The 19,881-nt window shown below is 42.4% G+C and overlaps 1 protein-coding gene across 2 annotated transcripts in view; it reads left to right on the top strand.

Annotated features, from left to right (window-relative positions):
• PAQR8 (progestin and adipoQ receptor family member 8) overlaps positions 1-18,712 on the top strand; it is a 47,838-nt gene extending 29,126 nt beyond the window's left edge. The window contains exons 2-3 of one of the 2 annotated variants that reach the window (XM_030804277.1): positions 6,932-6,982; positions 14,111-18,712. In XM_030804277.1, the coding sequence (XP_030660137.1) occupies positions 14,163-15,227 (1,065 nt within the window). In that variant the 5' untranslated portion in view covers positions 6,932-6,982; positions 14,111-14,162 and the 3' untranslated portion in view covers positions 15,228-18,712. The remainder of the gene's footprint in view (positions 1-6,931; positions 6,983-14,110) is intronic. The other variant, XM_030804276.1, reaches the window with a different exon arrangement.
• The last annotated feature ends 1,169 nt before the right edge of the window (positions 18,713-19,881 follow it).

The raw sequence follows: 19,881 nt of genomic DNA, 5'->3' as shown, positions 1-19,881 counted from the left end.
CTAAATCTTTTCTTAGGCATTCTTGGTCATAAAAGTGACAAATGGTAGGCGATGATAGACCAAAAACAAGCTGATGGTTAGAAATTCAGCCAGCAATTTAAATATTGGTGCGGTTACCTAGCAAGTGGATGAATCACACAAATAAATAAGATCCAACTCAAATGGGGTTTTCTTTTGAAAACCCACATTTTCGTTATCTTAGATCTCACTGGTTTTTACCTTTAGAAGCAGGCAAAGGATAGTCATTTCACTTTGTTTTTGAACAATGATCTACTGACACATTCTGGGGGCATCTTTCCTCTGACTGTTTGCTTATAGAAATAAAGCCTAGGTAAGCCAGTGTTCCTGTCTCCAGAGGCTTGCAATTCAATAAGCAGAAGAGAGAAGGCTCTCTGCACACACAGTAGTGAAGTAATGAGCAAGCCCGATGTTTACCTACCAAAATATGTGGAATAGATAAGTGTTGGGGGCGGGGGAGGAATCAAGATGGCCTGGAGAAGGCTTTGTGGTGATTTGGAATTGAACTAAGGCCTTGGGGATATCTAAGGAGAAATGGAGAATAAAGTGACTTGCTTGACTCTTTATAGCAAATAAAAATGCTGGGTCTTAGAACCACCAAGAGAGTGTACTGTTGTCACTGCAGAAGAGTTAATATTTAATTGTTAGGGAACACAGCTTTCTTTATATGGTGCTCCAAACCCTAGCTCGATTTGTTATCTGATTTTCTGCTACGGAAAGGGCATTTCCAAGATTGATTTCCTGCCAGTGGAAATGAGCAGCTCTCTTCACGTTCACCCGGGCTGGCCCAGGTCCCAGCTGGTTTACAGATCAGTGATGAAGCTTCCTGCCAGTGAGAAGCTAGATCTAGTTGAGAGGTTGCCTGACTGAAGCCAAACCACACCTGACGAAGCCGATAGTTACACTCATGTAGAAAGTCCAGGGAGACACCTGTCCCTAGGCTTGAATTAGTGGGAGTTTCAGACAGCAAAGTTTACCTTTACTCAAACAAGAAGCCTCAGAAGAACATGATCCTCACACCTGAACTGTTGATTGCCCGGAGACTGCTCAGTGTGTTCCCCCAGTAAATTGTTCCCAGCTCCTCTGACTTCTCCCACTCGACAGATTAAACACAGATACTATTTATTCCATGTGGCAGGTGCATTCTGTGTCTGTAATGATGCATTTTGAAACCAGTACTTTCTCAAGTGAGATTAGCTGAGATGTGGAAAGTATAGGAAGTGACAGAACAGACAGAAATTCTAGCTAGAGTGTTCTAGTTAGACAAAGAGAAAAAGGCACTCAGAGGAAATATGCTCTGCTTATCTTTCCCAGGGCACAGCAACAAATAAAGGCTGTCTTTTCTTTCTCCTCTTAGGAATATTATAGGGCACCACAGAGGAAAAGATTCATAAGTGGAGAGGTCACTGAGCCCAGAAGGACACATCTTGCTGCCACATCTGTGGCAAAAAGGTGTACCTTACTTTTTTTTTATAGGCACGGTTCAGCCGTACCACAAACCCACATGGTCAGGAAGTGACACACTTATTAATGCCGTTTCGGTTTGTGTGCTGTGGGGAGTCTCTTGACAATATTGTGTATACCTGCTTTTCCAATCTAAGATAACATCTTTGCTGCATTAACAGTAGATGTTACATATTTTTTTCCCTTTAAACCCCCCATGACCAATAGCTTGCCCTATGGCAAGTATAGTTAGGTTACTCCTAATAATTAATTTGGTATGCTAACTAGTTGAGCTCAGAAAAATGCAAGTATGCATGTATTCCTTTATAATGCTGGAGTGTTTCTTGGGGAGGGTCTTAATATTTTACCAACTTAGGTTTTACCAATTTTTGCATATTTATGTCAAATATTCCTATTTGCAGAGTAGTACTAACTTTTGCTTTCCAATTACAAAAGTAGTAAATGTTTGTTGTTAAAAAGTACTATAATGATAGTATTTCCAGAAGAAAAGTAAAATTCCCCACAATGCCTTCATGGTAATAGCTGTATTGTTTTGATTATATGCACTTCCATACTTCATCTGTACCATGTTTGTATGATTACAAAAATAGGGCTGGGCGGAACACATACTTTAAATTTGTTTTTTCCTTTACATGTCTTTGACTCATGTATTCATTCAAGAAATCTTTTTTGAGAATGTACAATGTGCTAGTCCGTCACTTTGCTAAGTGCAGTGGAGACTACAGTGAAAAACCAGTGGAGCACACATATCATGTGTATCTTTGTATAACAATAAATGTAAATATGCTAGTTATTTTAATAAATGCATAGTATTCTATTGTATAGATTTATCTTAATTTACTCAATCAAATACTCCATTTTTGGATGTCGAGATTCTGTTTTGTTAGGTTTTGTTAAATATAGGGGGGAAATACGCACTGACCATTGGTGAATCTGAATCGATCTCTGCTAATAACAGGATTGCACTGGTAGTGCCATTCTTTCAAATATGACTTTACAAATAGTGATATGCTCCTTGGAAGATGTAGCTATAAAGATGAGTATAAGCCCAGAGTTCTCTCACTTAATGACTACGGAGATCCTGAGGCATGTGAGACTGTTTCCAACTCCACCTCTGGCTCAAAGGCTGCTTAAAGCACAGTTCCAGTCCTTATAAATGGACACCAAGTTGTCATTTTGGTTGCTATTCCTTTGCAGCCATTTATAGTTATGCAGTGATGTGTGAAGCTGGGCTTCTGTGAATTCTGGAAGCATTTCTTTTGCCTTTGATAGGAATTGCTGCTCATTTGTCCTCTATCCAACAACCAGCAGGTCACTTTCCTACCATCTGTGTGAGTCCCACACACAGTGACATGAAGTGATGTCACAGGATCTGTTTGTTGGTGATTTCAGCATGCTGCTTGACATTCAGTACAAAGCAAAACATAGCCCAGATGAATTACAGAATTTTACAGTATTAGAGCTTATATAGATTACGCCCCCATCTTATGCACAAGGGCACCAAGGCATACAGAGGTTGAGTAATTTGCTCAAAAATCACTTAGAGCACTTTGGGAGGCCTAGGCGGGCAGATTGCCTGAGCTCAGCAGTTCGAGACCAGCCTGGGCAACACGGTGAAACCCCGTCTCTACTAAAATACAAAAAAAAATAGCTGGGTGTGGCAGTGTGCGCCCTTAGTCCCAACTACTCGGGAGGCTGAGGCGGGAGAATTGCTTGAACCCAGGAGGCGGAGGTTGCAATGAGGCGAGATCGTGCCACTGCATTCCAGCCCTGGTGATGCAGCGAGACTCCATCTCAAAAAAAAAAGTGTCACATAGTGATAGAGCTAGAACTAAACATTGGGACTTCTAATTTCTTGCCCAGTGTTCTTTCCAGGGAATCAGCTATTCCAAGTTTGTGGTAGATTCACATAGCATCCTTGTAATAGGAAAGACTATTGCTTTGGAGTGCTTCTATTTGGCATCCAGATAAAATGTCTTCACTACCAAACAATGCCAGTTTCCCAAATATGGAGCTTTTCTTTAATTCCCCACTTGGTTAATTTGGGAAAGGCTTTTTAGGTAGCTTGCTATATGCATAGCAGATTTAGTGATCTCATTGTCATCGTGCTTTCCACCAGTAGGCTGATAAATAACCTCAGGTTTATGATTGGAATGTCTCACTACACCAGTTCTGTAAAGCTAGCCACAACAAACCATGTGTCTCTTCAGTATGAAAGAGGCCCATCAGATTTATGATCATATTTATCTGGGCTAATAGAACTATGGATTGTTTGATAGATTCCACTCAGATTTTGTGGAAGTCACATTTTATTCTCTTAGGGAGTACTGGAATCTGATTTACAAGTAAACTCAGTGTCAAAGAACTGAGAAACTTTGCAGTACTGATTTTTTTTGTAAGGCCACCTGCAAGTTATCTTTGTTAATGAAGCAAAGCAGTATTGCAGCAGCATATTTGAAGTTGTATATCAAAAAATATTGGGGTTTAGTCATAGAGCGCATTTTTTGAGGCATAGTGGTTAAGAACGCAGACTTTAGAGTCAACTGCTTAGTTACCTCCTGGATCTATCACATACTGTGCAGCCTTGGACAAGTTATGTAAACTCTCTGTGACTCTGTTTCCTTATCTGTGAAATGGGAATGATAGTAGTACTGGTGTCAAGTAGTCGTTGGGAAGTTTAAATTATTCTTAATATTTAAATATTAAGTTAATATTTTCAAAGCACCCAAAACACTGTCTGGTATGTGCTAAACATCATATAAGTGTTTAATACTATTATTTTGACACTTTCTCTTTTTTTTTTTTTTTTTTTTTTTTTTTGAGACAGCGTCTTGCTCTGTTGTCCAGGCTGGAGTGCAGTGGCATAACCATGGCTCACTGTAGCCTCAACCTCCTGGGCTCAAGTGATCCTCCCACCTCAGCATCCTGAGTAACTGGGACTACAGATGTGCACCACCATGCCTGGCTAATTTTTAAATTTGTTTTAGAGATAGAGTCTTGCTGTGTTGCCAAAGCTGGTCTTGAACTCCTAGGCTCAAGCTATCCTCCCCATTCAGCTTCCAAAGTGCTGGGATTACAGCTGTGAGCCACTGTACCTGGTCGATTTGGACACTTTCATTCATTCATTCATTCATTCAGTGATTTCTTGGAATATCGATGTGATAGGCACAATGCTAATGATAAAAATATTCTCAACCCTCAAAGGATCTCGCAGTTTAGTGGTCAGAGAGACATATAATGCAAACCATGTAGGCATACAGTAGGAAAAGTCCTATAATGAAGGACTATAAGTGCAGTGGCAGTTCGGTGAAGGAGCACCTGAGGGGAAGGCTTCACAGGGGCCATTTGAGATGGGACATGAAGCATGAGTAGGAGTTGGCCAGGGGACATCAGTGGTGTGGGCATTCCAGGCATGCACAGAAGCACAAAGTCCTGAGAGGATGGCAGAATAACTGGAACACAAAGTGGCAGAGTGGGAGATGCTTTGGGGACACTTAAAGAGACGCACAGGTAGGGACCAGGAAGGCCTCTTGTATCCTACAGAGGTTCCTGTGAGAGACAATAAGGACTCAAATTCAGACAGGGGCCAATGAGAGGGAACCCAGCAGATGGAGGAGATGGCCAGGAGCAGTGAGTGCAGTGGGCATACCTGTTAAACACGGTTACACCTGTTTCTCAGGTGATAGGAGATGTGCCCAGGTGCTGCTCTGCTTATCGATACAGTTCCTCTCTGAAAGTTAAATGGTCTCTTATGGGTACTTGACATATTTTTACTGTGTTTTCAGGGGATAACAACTATCACCAAAAACGTGTCATTTCATTGTTTTATTGAAAGTTACTGAAAAGGAAATGCATTTTAGGTAGTTTCCATCAGTCAGAACTACGAAAACAAAACCAAACCTTAAGAATACAGATGATCCCCAACTTAGGATGGTGTGAAAGTGATACACATTCAATAGAAACCATACTTTGCATTTGGGGTTTTGATTTTTTCCAAGGCTAGTGATAGGTGGTGAAATACTCCAGCAATTCTGGGCAGCAGCAGTAACCTGCAGCTCCCAGTCAGCCATGTGATCTCAAAACAACCAATACCCTACAGTGTCCTCTGTTGCCAGATGACTTTCCCCACCTGTAGGCTAATGTGTGTGTTCTGAGCACATTTAAGGCAGGGTAGGCTAAGAGTGGTTAGGTTCAGTAGATTAGGTGCATTAAATGCACTTTCAACTTAAGACGTTTTCAACTTAACAATGAGTTTACTGGGCTATAACCCATCATATGTCAAGGAACATCTGTATTTAGCTTAGTTCTGTGATTTACTTTTAAAAAGAACACCTAAATGCACAATTTTTGGCTAAAATGTCAAATTTTAACCATGAACTTGGGATTTTTACCCCATTTTTCTCTTTCCATTTAAAAAGAATAATAATTTGAAAGGCACTTCTAAGATAAATCTTTAAGATTAGATCCCGGCCGGGCACAGTGACTGACGCCTGTAATCCCAACACTTTGGGAGGCCGAGGTGGGTGGATCACCTGAGGTCAGTAGTTTGAGACCATCCTGACTAATATGGTAAAACCCTGTCTCTACTAAAAATTCAAAAAATTAGCTGGGCATAGTGGCATGCACCTGTAGTTTAGTCCCAGCTACTTGGGAGGCTGAGACAGGAGAATTGCTTGAACCCGGGAGGCGGAGGTTGCAGTGAGCCAAGATCACACTATTGCACTCCAGCCTGGGCAACACAGCGAGACTTCGTCTCAAAAAAAAAAAGATTAGATCCCTACATAATGCAAGGCATTATTCAACATTTTTTTAACACTTATAAACATTAAGTGAATTCATGGTACATATACTCAGTAAATAGAACTTTTAATTCCAATTCCATTATAATCTGACTCTAATTAAAAATCCTTAAAGGAGACACGGGAATTCAAATATCCCACTGCTCTAGATGTGTCCAAATGAATGTCCACCATGGGCACTTCAAACTCAACATTTTCAAACATGTCTTTCAGCCCAGACTTGACCCAGGGAGGCAGTATTATGATGATTCCCAGAAGTGTTACAAAAAAAATAATATTCCTTTTTGATTTTAAAAAAATGCATTAAAATCAATTATAAGGTAGAAAGCACATGTGGATAGATTTATTTTTACTAAGTTATATCCTTCAGTGGGCTCTTTATTTGAAATATTACTAGGACTTTATGTGCATGTTTTGCCTCTTGAAAGTACTATTCCATTACTGACCATTTTGTTATTATTCATTCTGTTTTCTTTCTAAAAAGTGGATAGACAGGAAATCACCTCCTCCCACCCACCCTTTTTTATGAGGACAATGACACTGAGTAATTGATTGTCTTAGGTATAGCCACACACCTGAGTAGAGCAAATACTAATAACCAGACTTCCGGACTCCCAAACCATTACTTCTTTTTTCCTTCACCTTTGCAGAAGAGAAGGAAATTGGTGCCATGAGCCTGGGCCTAAAGAACTGTTCATTCAGTAAGTAATTATAAGGTGTGTTCTATATGCCAGATATTATTTTCAACATGGGGACTTCTGCACCTAACAGTCCCTGCCTTTAAAGGAGCTGGTGGCTAATGGGAAAGTAAGTGGAGTAAACAAATGAACCCAGCTCCATGAATGAAGCAAACTGGGAGAGGCAAGGCCAGAGTCTAATGAAGGCTGGAGAGAGCCCTAAGCCAGTCTGGGAGTTAAGAAAAGCTTCCTGGTGGAGCCGACTTCTGGGTAGAGGGTTGAAAATGAGCCAGAGTTGCTGGGCTAGAGGGTACTGAGTTTGCATGCATGGGAGATAGAGTGTCAAGAACTCCCAGGATTAAGAGTATTAAGATCTGGGCCAACAAAGTGGCCTTAAGGGTATGCGCTCTGGGAGAGGAGGCTGGAATAGGAAGGAAAACAGAGAAAGGATCTGTTTGATTAGGGCTTAGAATTTATATTGTAAACAAACAATGGTGAGCCATTGAAGAATTTTGAGGAGGGAATGATAATCAGATTTCCATTTTTAAACTGTTGCCCTGAAGTGATTTGGAGAATGAAGTGAGGGTTGGGGATGTGAGTTAGGAGAGCCATTATTGATGAAGAAAGGTCAGTTATGAGACTGCTATTGTCATCGTTAAGTTAATTTTGAAGGCCTAAATTAAGGGAGAGCAGTAGAAATGGAAAGGGCAAGTGGATTCCAGAAATGTTGAGATAAAATCAGCAAACCTCGATTCTGATTAGATGTAGGGGACGAGTCAAGTCTGGGTTGAAGGAAATGTCTGGAGATGAGTTTGAAGTGCCCATGGGGGACACTCTCTTGGACACATCTAGAGCAGTTGGATATTTGAATTCAAACCTCAGGAAAGATCTGGCTGGAGGCAAATTTGGAAATCAGCAGATACAGGTGCTAGCTGAAGCTAAGGGCCTGGGAGAAGTACCTGTCTGAGAGGCACTGTGGATGGTGAAATGGGGGCAGATACCACAATTGACAGGGATGGTGGGAGAAGAAAGCCAAGGTGGGGCCAGAGAGGGTAGTGTCATTGTCACTTAAGCCAAGAGAGGAAGCATTGGTTAGCATTGGGAATCCTTGCAGAGTTCAGGGGAGATAAGCATTGAAACAGGGTAATAGTTTCAGGGGAGAGAAATGACTCCCATTTCCTCTGTAACATCAAACCTAAACTTTCACTAATTCCACTGCACCTAGCCCACTCCCTTCCTCATTACTCCCCAGTAGCCCCTCTGCTCACAGACCTACCAGGAAGTCATACCATTCCTATGCTCTTATTTTGCCTCTTTGCTAGAATGCTCCAATTCTCACTTGTCTGAGCTCTATCCAGCCTTCTAGGGCTAACACAAGCCCACTTCCCCCCAGCGCTGCCCCAGCATACTCTGAGTGTGTTCTCTTCTATAGATCTATTTGTATTTCGCTCTACTTTACACTTGTTTATGTGTGTCATCTGGTGTTGTTGGCTGTTGATTCATGAAGTTTGACTCTTCTAAGCTTCTTGAGGTAAAGGATCTTATTGTATTCTTCCTCTGGGGACTTGGTAGCCTGGAATAGTGTTGAATAGATAATCCTTGCTCTGAAAAAGATTTCTGGTTGATCAAAATTACAAGACTTGAGATTATCCAGTTAATAAAAATTCTTGAGGAAGATTTAAATTTCAGCTGTCCAGGAGTTGGAGTGAACCCTGTGCAAAGGAGATTGTTCTAAGGTAGAATCTTGGTCAGCTGATAGTCACATCAGGTTAGGCAGGAGGGCGTGGGAACAGAGGCCAGAAGTGAGGGAGGGGCTCTTACTCAGTGCAGCCACCTGGGAAGGCTGGGAGGATTCAACATCATGATGACAATATGTGGTTTCCTCCAAAACGGGCTCAAACTTTACAGCTGGTCCTTTGAATCATGGAAGCATTGCCCATACCTGCTTGGTGAAAGTGAGGCCTAAGAGGGAGGGGGGCAGACCCCACTTGACAGTGGTTTCTGAAATTAATGATAAAAGAATTATAACTCATGGTACCATTTTTGTAGCTGTGTTAGCTGCTCTCAAAGGGAGAATTTCATGGCAGGGGAAGAGGTGGTTGCTAAAGAAATGACAGAGAGGGGGAAAAAAGAGAAAACAACCCAAACCCTCTTTCTGACCACAAGTTTAGAATTTTCCTTTTCTTTCTTTCCTTCTTTTTTTTTTTTTTTTTTTTTGAGGCAGTTTCACTCTTGTTGCCCACGCTGGAGTGCAATGGCGTGATCTTGGCTCACTGCAACCTCCACCTCTCGGGTTCAAGTGATTCTCCTGCCTCAGCCTTCTGAGCTGGGATTACAGGAGCCTGCTAACACACCCAGCTAATTTTTTGTATTTTTAGTAGGGACAGGGTTTCACTATATTGGCCAGGCTGGTCTTGAACTCCTGACCTCAGGTGATCCACCCACCTCAGCCTCCCAAAGTGCTGGGATTACAGGTGTGAGCCGCCATGCCTGACCTTAGAATTTTCATGACCTTGCACTACCAAAGGGAAATTTAAGTCCTCTGTTGTTGTTGTTTTTGAGACGAAGTCTCACTTTGTCTCCCAGGCTGGAGTGCAGTGGCACAATCTCGGCCCACTACAACCTCCTCCTCCTGGGTTCAAGTGATTCTTCTGCCTCAGCCTCCCTAGTAGCTGGGATTACAGGCACCGGCCACCATGCCCAGCTAATTTTTGTATATTTAGTAGAGATGGTGTTTCAACATGTTGGTCAGGGTGGTCCCGAACTCCTGACCTCAAGCAGTCCACCCGCCTCAGCCTCCCAAAGTGCTGGGATTACAGGCGTGAGCCACTGCCCCGGCTGGGAAATTTAAGCCGTTTTTACCCTCAGAGGACAGATCTTTGCAACCCTCTCATTCCTGAGAGGTAAGGAATCATATTCTGAGTTAGAGGCCATGGTGGTTGTATCCCTGGACTCTCGGGTTCCTTTGTGGGTATTGGGTTACACACTCCAGGGGGTGGAGTTATTAAGAAGACCCTGAGATCTCTGTGGCTGCATTTTAAAGATCTCATTTGTAAGGGAAATGATGATTCTGCCAATTTCTTTCCCCTTGTGCACCTTTTCTTTTGAAGTTAAAGTTAATATCCTTTTGGACTTGTACCTCTCTGCTTCTTAGTTCTATAAATCTCTTCCTAGTTTATTTTCTGTAAGAGTGAAGTAGAAATAATTTCCAGAAAATAACTTGTCAACATAAAGTCATGAGGGAGGCTGGTGATATGAGAACTAGAAGGAACTGTCAGAGCTCTGCAGTCATGGTCTTCTGCAGACCAATAATAAGGCAGTATCATGTTCTGTCCTTTCTCCCTCAGAACAGACAGATGCCAGTTAGTTCCCAGGTCTGAATTGTGCTCCTTCCAATCGCTAAACTACTAAAACCCAAAGTTTTAGTCTTTAGAAATTCAGTTGAGTTGTCAGTTTATAAGAACCTGCTATGTGATGGATACGCTATTTTAAGGATATGAAGATTAGTAGGAATTGTGTGGTTATATATTATTTAACTCTGGATGCAGGAATTGTCTGATTGGTTTGGGTTCCCAAAGATAAGAGAAATAGCTTTGATTTTAGACAGCATGCAGACAGGGATACTGGAAGCATCTCTGGGGATTCCTTCTTCTATAGCTTTATAACCCCAGTGACTCACCTTGATTTCTCCCAGCCATAAAATCAGACTGGTAATTTTATCTGGTTTGCTGTCTACTTCACAAGAGGTAGTAGAAGACTATAGCTAAAGAATAGAACACTTTAATTCCCCAGAACTCCAACAAGCCCAGCACCCCCAGATTATATGTTGCTAACAGCAACAGGACAACTTGAGAAGTTATCCCACATCCCAGGCCCATTCCTGTAGTTCGTCCACCAAGGTCAGTTGGAGAAACTTCCATCCAGAACTGAACTCTCAGGCACTGGGATCCCTCTGCTGGCTGATAGCAGAAGCACAGCTTAGCTTTTTCCTTTCTTTTTGTTTTTAAATGAATTCAGGTATTCTAATTAGCATTTTCTTTCTCTCTCCCACACTCCCTCTTTCTGTGTTTCTCTTTCTGGCTGACTCTGTAATCCTTAATACACTTCTCTTGGTGTCTTTAATTCCTACATTGAGCTTGAGTTCATAGCCCATTCCTGGTAGAAGACCACTGTCTGATGGGTGCTGGCTAAATGAATGCCTCAATACAGGGTTACAGGGACTGCCATAGAAATAGGTTCAAAGCACAGAGGGGACATTAGGCCCTGAACTCATGAATAATTCCTGCATCTCATATCAGTGATGGTCATAATAATGGCAAGTAGTTATGCAGACTTGGAACCAAGCACTTTGTTAAACACTTTACAGGCATTATGTCATATAGTTCTTTTTCAGCCCTGTAAGGCAGCTTCTCTGTCATTTACTCCACAGATAACAAAGCTCAGGCTGGATTCATGCAGCTTGTTGATGGTGGGGCTCAGGATGTGAGCTCAGGTCTCTCTGGCACCAATGTCGTAACTGCAAACTACAGTGACCTCAGATACTCCAGGCTTTCCAAGCCTGTATCTTGGCAGAAGTTCTTTGACCTTGCTCTCTGCCTAGAAGTCTCTTCCGCCTTTATCTTTTCTCAGGAATTCTGATTTTTCCTTCAAGATTCAGTTCAGGGTCACTTCAAGGGGCTATACCCCCATCCTTTCCCTGTTTTGGTTGTTTGCTGAGACCCCCGTGAACCACTGTTTGTCTCTAATGGAGCAATTATTGCACATTTTTGTGTTGATTGCCCTACATGTCTGTCTCCCCAGTAAACTTTGATCTCTTTGAAGGCAGGAAGTGTATCTTACCAGTCTTTGTATCCCTAGTACCTAGTACCTAGCACAGAGCCCAGCTCATAGCAATAAAAATGACAGCAATACTTCACATTTACTACGCACTTACGTTGGGCTGGGCAGAATGCTAAGCACTTCGTTTTCTAGACCCTCTCATTTAACTATCACACAACCCATATAATATATAGAATTATGAAGAAACGGAGGCTGAGAGAATTCTATAACTTGCCCAAGGTCACCCCAGTAAGTGGCAAAACTGGAACTTGACTCCAGGTCTCCCTGAACTTCTTTACATTTTATTAATTTTCATGCCCTACACTTTTTTACCTGATTAGGTATTTTTTCTCCTGCAATATTGATTGAGACGTATGAGTAGGAATTATATTTTCTTTGCTAAAATTAGTAAGCACCTTGAACAGTACTTGCTGTATGTGCTGCAATACTTGCTGTATGTGCTCGTTGTATGTGCTCCATTTAGATAAATCAGATATTAAATTTTTCTGAAGAAAAAAGCTTGGGAAACATAATTACATAAAGTAACTAGAAATGATCAAAATCTATTTCCTTACCTAGCAACTTCACATGAAATTTTGCAGCAGTTTTATGAAATATTTTATGAAATAATTGCTGTATTCATCTGTCACCGAGAAATACAAGTATAAGTTAAGCATTTCTGAAGCCTGAAATTCACCAAGTACAGTTTTAATTACCCAAGAGAGGCAAATCTAAAACTACTTGCTTTTCAGAGCATAATTTTAAAAAATGAACAACAATCTTTGCAATTAGATTTTATGTTAAATTTAGGTCACATGTTAATTTTAACTGTTAGGATATCCTAGAATGTGCATTGTTCTTTACCAACCTAACTGATGAGTCAATTTGCCCGTCTTAAATATGAGGCTTAGTCAGTTGCTCACCTCATATTTTCAAAGTACCAGTGAAATTAGCGGATAGTTTAAGATTAGGTAGGTGCTAAAGAAATACAGTCTATCATTAGCTATATCAATATTTGTAATTCTTATACTTCAATATGATATTTCATGCTATTTTAAAGCCTGTTTTATTATTACATTTTAATATCGAGAAAACCCCATATCCTTTAAAGGTTACCTTACTTATAGATATAATTAAATCTTGATAATCATTAAGTCATTGATATCACTAAATTATGTTAGGGTAGCTAACATTTCCATTTTACAAGATGTAACTTTGCCTCACACTGAGTGTAGTCAACATAGAATATTGGGACAGGCCAGGCATGGTGGCTTACGCCTGTAATTTCAGCACTTTTGGAGGCTGAGGCGGGAAGATCATTTGAGGTTAGAAGTTCGAGACCAGCCTGGCTAACATGGTGAAACCCCATCTCTACTAAAAATACAAAAATTAGCTGGGCATGGTGGTACACGCCTGTAATACCAGCTACTTGGGAGGCTGAGGCAGGAGAACTGCTTGAACCCGGGAAACGGATGTTGCAGTGAACCAAGATTGCGCCACTGCATTCCAGCTGGGCGACAGAGCAAGACCCTGTTTCAAAAAAAATTTAAAAAAAGCTTTGGGAGACCGGGGTGGGAGGATCACCTGAGGTCGGGCGTTCCAGACCAGCCTGACCAACATGGAGAAACCCCATCTCTACTAAAAATGCAAAATTAGCCAGGCGTGGTGGCACATGCCTGTAATCCCAGCTACTTGGGAGGCTGAGGCAGGAGAATCGCTTGAACCCGGGAGGCAGAGGTTGTGGTGAGCCGAGCTGGAGCCATTGCATTCCAGCCTGGGCAACAAGAGTGAAACTCTGTCTCAAAAAAAAAAAAAAAGAAAGAAAAAAAAGAATATTGGGACAGTAAGGGATCTTGGTCCAACTCCATTATTCTACAGATGAATTAAAGGAAGCTCAAAGAAGCTGTCTGCAGCTCCTTGCTTTCTCTACTGTACCAGAAAGCCACGTTACATTAAAACAACCACAGATCCTAGCCGGCCTGGTGGCTCACGCCTGTAATCCCAACACTTGGGGAGGCTGAGGAGGGAGGAGTGCTTGAGCCCAGGAGTTTGGGCCCAGCCTGCTGTACATAGCGACACCCCCGTCTCTACAACAGCAGCAGCAACAAAAAATTATCCGGGCCTGTCAGCGTGCACCTATGGTCCTAGCTACTCTGGAGGATCACTTGAGCCCAGGAATTAGAGGTTGCAATGAGCTGTGATCGTGCCACTGCACTCTAGCCTGAGCGACAGAATGAGACCCCGTCCCAAAAGAAAATAGCCATAGTTCCTTGTCCGTCTTAGCTGCATTCATGTCTCACTGCGGCTTTGCCAATTTTCCTTTCTTTTCTGCAGGTTGCATCCCCTGTCCTTACGTCGCGGCACGGAGTGCAGGCGGGCCGCAGCCATGACGACCGCCATCTTGGAGCGCCTGAGCACCCTGTCGGTCAGCGGGCAGCAGCTGCGCCGTCTGCCCAAGATCCTGGAGGATGGGCTTCCCAAGATGCCTTGCACTGTCCCGGAAACGGATGTGCCCCAGCTCTTCCGGGAGCCTTACATCCGCACCGGCTACCGCCCCACGGGGCACGAGTGGCGCTACTACTTCTTCAGCCTCTTTCAGAAACACAACGAGGTGGTCAACGTCTGGACCCATTTACTGGCAGCCCTGGCCGTCCTCTTGCGATTCTGGGCCTTTGCCGAGGCTGAGGCCTTGCCATGGGCGTCTACCCACTCCCTGCCTCTGCTCCTCTTCATCCTGTCGTCAATCACTTACCTCACCTGCAGCCTTCTGGCCCACCTGCTGCAGTCCAAGTCAGAGCTCTCCCACTACACCTTCTACTTTGTGGACTATGTTGGCGTGAGCGTTTACCAATATGGCAGTGCTTTGGCTCATTTCTTCTACAGCTCTGACCAGGCCTGGTATGAGCGGTTCTGGCTTTTCTTCTTGCCAGCAGCTGCCTTCTGTGGCTGGTTATCTTGTGCTGGCTGTTGCTATGCGAAATATCGTTACCGGAGGCCTTATCCAGTCATGAGGAAGATCTGTCAAGTGGTGCCGGCAGGGCTGGCCTTTATCCTAGACATCAGCCCTGTGGCACACCGTGTGGCGCTCTGTCACCTGGCTGGCTGCCAGGAGCAAGCAGCCTGGTACCACACCCTCCAGATCCTCTTCTTCCTGGTTAGCGCTTATTTCTTCTCCTGCCCGGTGCCTGAGAAGTACTTCCCGGGTTCCTGTGACATCGTGGGCCATGGGCATCAGATCTTCCATGCCTTTCTGTCCATCTGCACGCTCTCCCAGCTGGAGGCCATCCTCCTGGACTACCAGGGGCGGCAGGAGATCTTCCTGCAGCGCCATGGACCCCTGTCTGTCCACATGGCCTGCCTCTCCTTCTTCTTCCTGGCTGCCTGCAGTGCTGCCACCGCAGCCCTTCTGAGGCACAAAGTCAAGGCCAGACTGACCAAGAAAGATTCTTGAGGCTGGCAAGTGGGGCAACGTGTGGAGGAAGCCCCTCATAATTTGGAGAAAACTTGATACAACAGAGGCTGACTTTTAAGGGATTGGCTTTTAAATTAATACATATATCCAAGGATATGTTATAGCTGCAGTGTTTGAAAGCCAAAGGATTTAAGAGTTTTGTTGTTGTTAATAAAAGGAATGCTCCTTTTCCTTTTGGATCATAGCTTAACAAGGCACAGGAAGGGAAGAGATCTTGACTAAGATTCATGAGACATTGAATTAAGGAGAATCATCTTCATGCCTGAAAATTTAGCAAAATTCTGACTATGGCCTCCACGGTCAATTCCTAAAAGCTGAATGGATAATAAAATTGGACTGGAAAGTAAATAGGTGACTGGTCCTCACCCTGTTGGAATGGCTATCTTACTATGCTGTTCTTTGGTAATGGAATAAATTGACCCAAGGACCCAATTTCATTTGGATTTCAAATTGTCCAGAGTGGAAAAGCCTTCAAGATGACATAATGAATTACTCAGTTCATCTCATTTCTGGTCCCTCCTTTCTCGACAACTATAATACTAACCCTTTTCTCAGGATAACTGTCTACCTGGCAGTTTTCTCTAAAGTGCTGTTCACTCCCATCCCTACCTTGCATGGTAATATAAAAGACTAGGAAGCAGTCATACTTCCAGGAAATGCTTGGATTCGTGTGGACATTCAGGAAGCTTATTCTCATATAATACTAATCTAAACAGTACTAGAAATTACAGTGCCAAGAGCCACCAGGAGGCCCAGCCAATAACCATAGATACTATATGGTGTCATGGGACCCGTCTATTTTTTACCGGTGGACTACAGGATTACTTGAGAGTTATCAGGGCTACCTAACAGACCAGGAGATCTGGGTGTTGCACCAGGGAATCTCCGTATTTGACCAGCATGTTTTAAAAGCTCTTGGTAGGATTAGTTGGTTCTAAGGATCCCTCTAGGGACCTCATTATTTCAAGAGGAACCCAAAGTCCAGCCTTCTACATAGATGCTGCCCCACGAAGGACCCACATAACTAACCCCATTCAGGGTTCTCAGGCAGGCAGTCCTGCCTCAGCTTAGAGCAGAACCCTTAAAATACTCAAGTACTGGGATAGGCAAGCATGTGTGTTTACTGTAGATTGGTCCCTGAAGGCTCCTTCGGGTGAGAACATGTGAACCAGGCACCCTGGTTTATTTGGAGCATTGCTGCCCAGAAGCTTCTATGGGATAGGTGGTGCTTGGGATTGATGTGTTCTGGCCATGCAGCCCTCCCTGAGGATTGACTTCTGCACTAATCCAGTGAAGGAGGCTGTGTCAAAAGAAGGGCTCAGAAGCCCTCTTTTCAGAGGCAATGATTCCTTTCAGTATGAGGTCCCTTAGTTACTAAAAAGGGACGTGATTGAACTCCAGTTTGATGAACCTCCTCTGAGTTTACTTTATTGTCTTCAAATCTTTTGTTTTCTTCCTTTCTGTGAGATTTGTGAGTTTTGTGCCTTATAAATGGAAATGTATGAACACTTTACTTAATATATGCCCATGTAGAATTTTCTGTTTTGGGTTATTGGGATAAGAAAAAATATATATTGCTCTTCAACTAGTGAATGAAAGAAACTTCAGAAAGCTAGAATTGCTTATCAGACAAAAGACTTTCTGAATCTGTATTTTGGCTACAAACAAACATATTCAACTGAAGCTTTCCAATAATCTTTATATCAAGAAAGCATGCGTCTTGTCAGCTACATTGTTTTCTTAGATGGATTTCTCCTGTTAATCCTCAAATATCTGAACTTCTGTGTTACCCAAGTGTCTTATACAAGCTTCTGGTGTCTAGGACAAATTTATGGCAAATAAAATTAGCAAACTGAACTGGGTTGAACTGAACAAGAGGATGGGGGAATTGTGCAAATACGTTGTTAGTAGAAGGTCAATTTAAAATAGGAACTAGAAATTGTTTGAAGTTTTCTTTATTACAGATTCAAAGACCGTATTATTTTGAAAGTTGGAAGGAGAAGGGAGGGAAGAGAGCAGAAGGGAAGAAGGTGTAAGTCAAGCTCTTGAAGGTAACTGGTGGTATTGTGGGCAGAAATCTTTAGTTCAAATTCACGTATTTTTTAAAAGAGAGAACCGGAGGTAGAGCAGTGATCAGATGGGTGCACAGACCAGTGCCAATCTGAACATTGTTAATGGCCTGTGACATGATGAGCACAGGAACAGGCATTAAGATATTGCCATACAATTTTAATGTATACAAGTATTGGCCCCTCAAGTGGTTGGAAATTTTTTTTTTAATCTCTTTTTCTGAGACAGGGTCTTACTCTGTCGCCCAGGCTGGAGTGCAGTGATGCAATCACGGCTCACTGCAGCCTCGACCTCCCCAGCTCAAGCAATCCTCCCACCTCAGCCTCCTAAGTACCTGGTACTACAGGTGCATGCCACCACACCTGGCTAATTTTTGCGTTTTTTGTAGAGACAGGGTTTTGCCATGTTGCTTAGGCTGGTCTTGAACTCCTGAACTCAAGTGATCCGCCCACCTCAGCCTCCCAAAGTGTTGGGATTACAGACATTAGCCATCATGCCCGCCCTGGAAACAGTTTTTTAATAGGAGATATTTGAGAGGCATTGAGGTAGGAGACTCTATGACATGCCCTCAGAATATCAGAATCTTCTTAGAAATAAACTAGGAAATGCAGATGTTTTTAACTACTCAGACTTTTGAGGAATTACTCCTTTTAAAACATTTTTGTTAAGGTTAGTGTATCAGTAAGAAACAGACCTAGTTTAAAAGGAATAATCAATTTTATAAAGGAGATGGCTTATTCCACCATAGTCCCTCCAACATACCTACTGGAAATTCTGCTAGTTAACTTTATCTCTCTCTTTCTTAATTTAGACTTTCAACCTATGAAAATGTAAATACGTTTGAAAAAACTAAACTATCAGTGATTTACATATTCTCATGAATGAAATGCAGTGTAGGGAGAGGAGATGGCAGGACACAGCAAACGGGACACATTTGCCTGCTTCTCTCTTGCCTAATTCTTCCTGACCTGTATTTACTGATGAGTAATAATACTTGTAAGACTCTAGGGGTTCATTTCCCATTTCAGCGGAAAGTACTTCACTCAATAACAATATTCTCAAGAGTCTTCTACTGGAAGCTAGAAATAAATAGGAGTTTAAGTCCATAGAATGAAGGTAGTTATTCCTGCCTCTGTTGCTCACCTGTTCACAAGAAGTACCTTTATGCTTGAAAACATTAGATTCTTTGGTTACTGCACTGTAGTTTCAAATGGATCCTCCAGATGGCATTCATGTCTTACTCAAAAAGGGCACAGCCGTTGTCCCCAAGGCTTCTGTCTACTAATTCTATTGGTCTTGTGTTTTGCTTGATTGCTTGGCAAAAAAAAATGGAGCTATTTTCTGTCTATATAAATCTACTTATATGAATAACCATTAAAGTGATTTTGTATATGCATTGTTGTAGTGTCAGCAGTTAAAAGAAACAGCTACCTTGTTTCTTTGACAAGGTCTTAACAAGGACTACCTTGAAGAGGCCCCCTCTAAAAGGTTTTATTTATACAAACATTGTCAGGAAAAGGAGGTCAGGACACTACCTCTACCAAGAAGCAGGAAAGTATAAAAACTTTTTAAAAATCTCCATACCCTATCCCCCATACACATATCCCCCATACACACATCCTAATACCTACTTGTGAGTAGAACAAATTGCTTCCCCACAAAAAGCTATGAAGTTGATTTCTCTGAAGATTTCAATGTAATTAAATAAATATTCCTAGTTTCATAGATAATAGTGTTAAAGATTTCAAAATTTTTAATTCATTGGCTACAATTTTATAAATGTAAAAATTATGAATTATACTATGATTTAACTATAGCAGGTATTACAACGTACGTGTTGTGAAATGTGGCATCTATCAACCAACTAATTATATAGCCTTCAAAGTTAGACTGAAAGAGCTGTGTAAAAGGTGATTCTCCAGGCAACTGCAGCTTCAGGCTATAGTACTATCACAATCACTAAGAAAACAGCATTTCTATGGCTAGAGGCTCCACTGGTCGAATTATGGTTGTCACTCTTGTCCAAACCCCTTTTTTCACCAGCAGGGGCCCTAGGCAGTTTGAAAATGCTTCTGTTGTTACTGTTACTAGTTTAACCACTCTTCAGTTATTAATTTAGCAAGAATTTATTGAGCACCTATTGGTGAAAGGTACCACATTGGCTCTGGAGACACCGCAGTGTGGAAAAACACACTCTGTGGGCAGAGAGTCTGCCATCTGCTAAATGAGGACCAGTATCTTTTCCTTGGGCCATGAGGGTCCCTCTCCCCGGATCGTGGTTCCAATCACAGCCTGAGGGCCAAGAGGCTGGGACCTGGTTTGGCCCAGAACTTCTTCATAAGGATTAAGCTCTCTCTCCCCTTCACCTCCAGAGGTTGGAAACATTTCCCCTGTAGCAAGGCAGTCACCTTAAAGCTGCCTCTACTTCCCATTACTCCTGCTACTTCTCCAACCCTTCTCACTACCCTCTAGTTGTTTTAACTCAGTCCTGGGGACCCTTGACACATCCAGACACAGAGAGAGAGAAGCCCTAAATTTCCACAAGCAGTAGAGACTTCCCAGG

Source organism: Nomascus leucogenys, chromosome 22a (assembly GCF_006542625.1).
Source record: "Nomascus leucogenys isolate Asia chromosome 22a, Asia_NLE_v1, whole genome shotgun sequence".
NCBI lineage: Eukaryota > Metazoa > Chordata > Mammalia > Primates > Hylobatidae > Nomascus > Nomascus leucogenys.
This window is presented reverse-complemented; position numbering and strand designations above follow the sequence as displayed.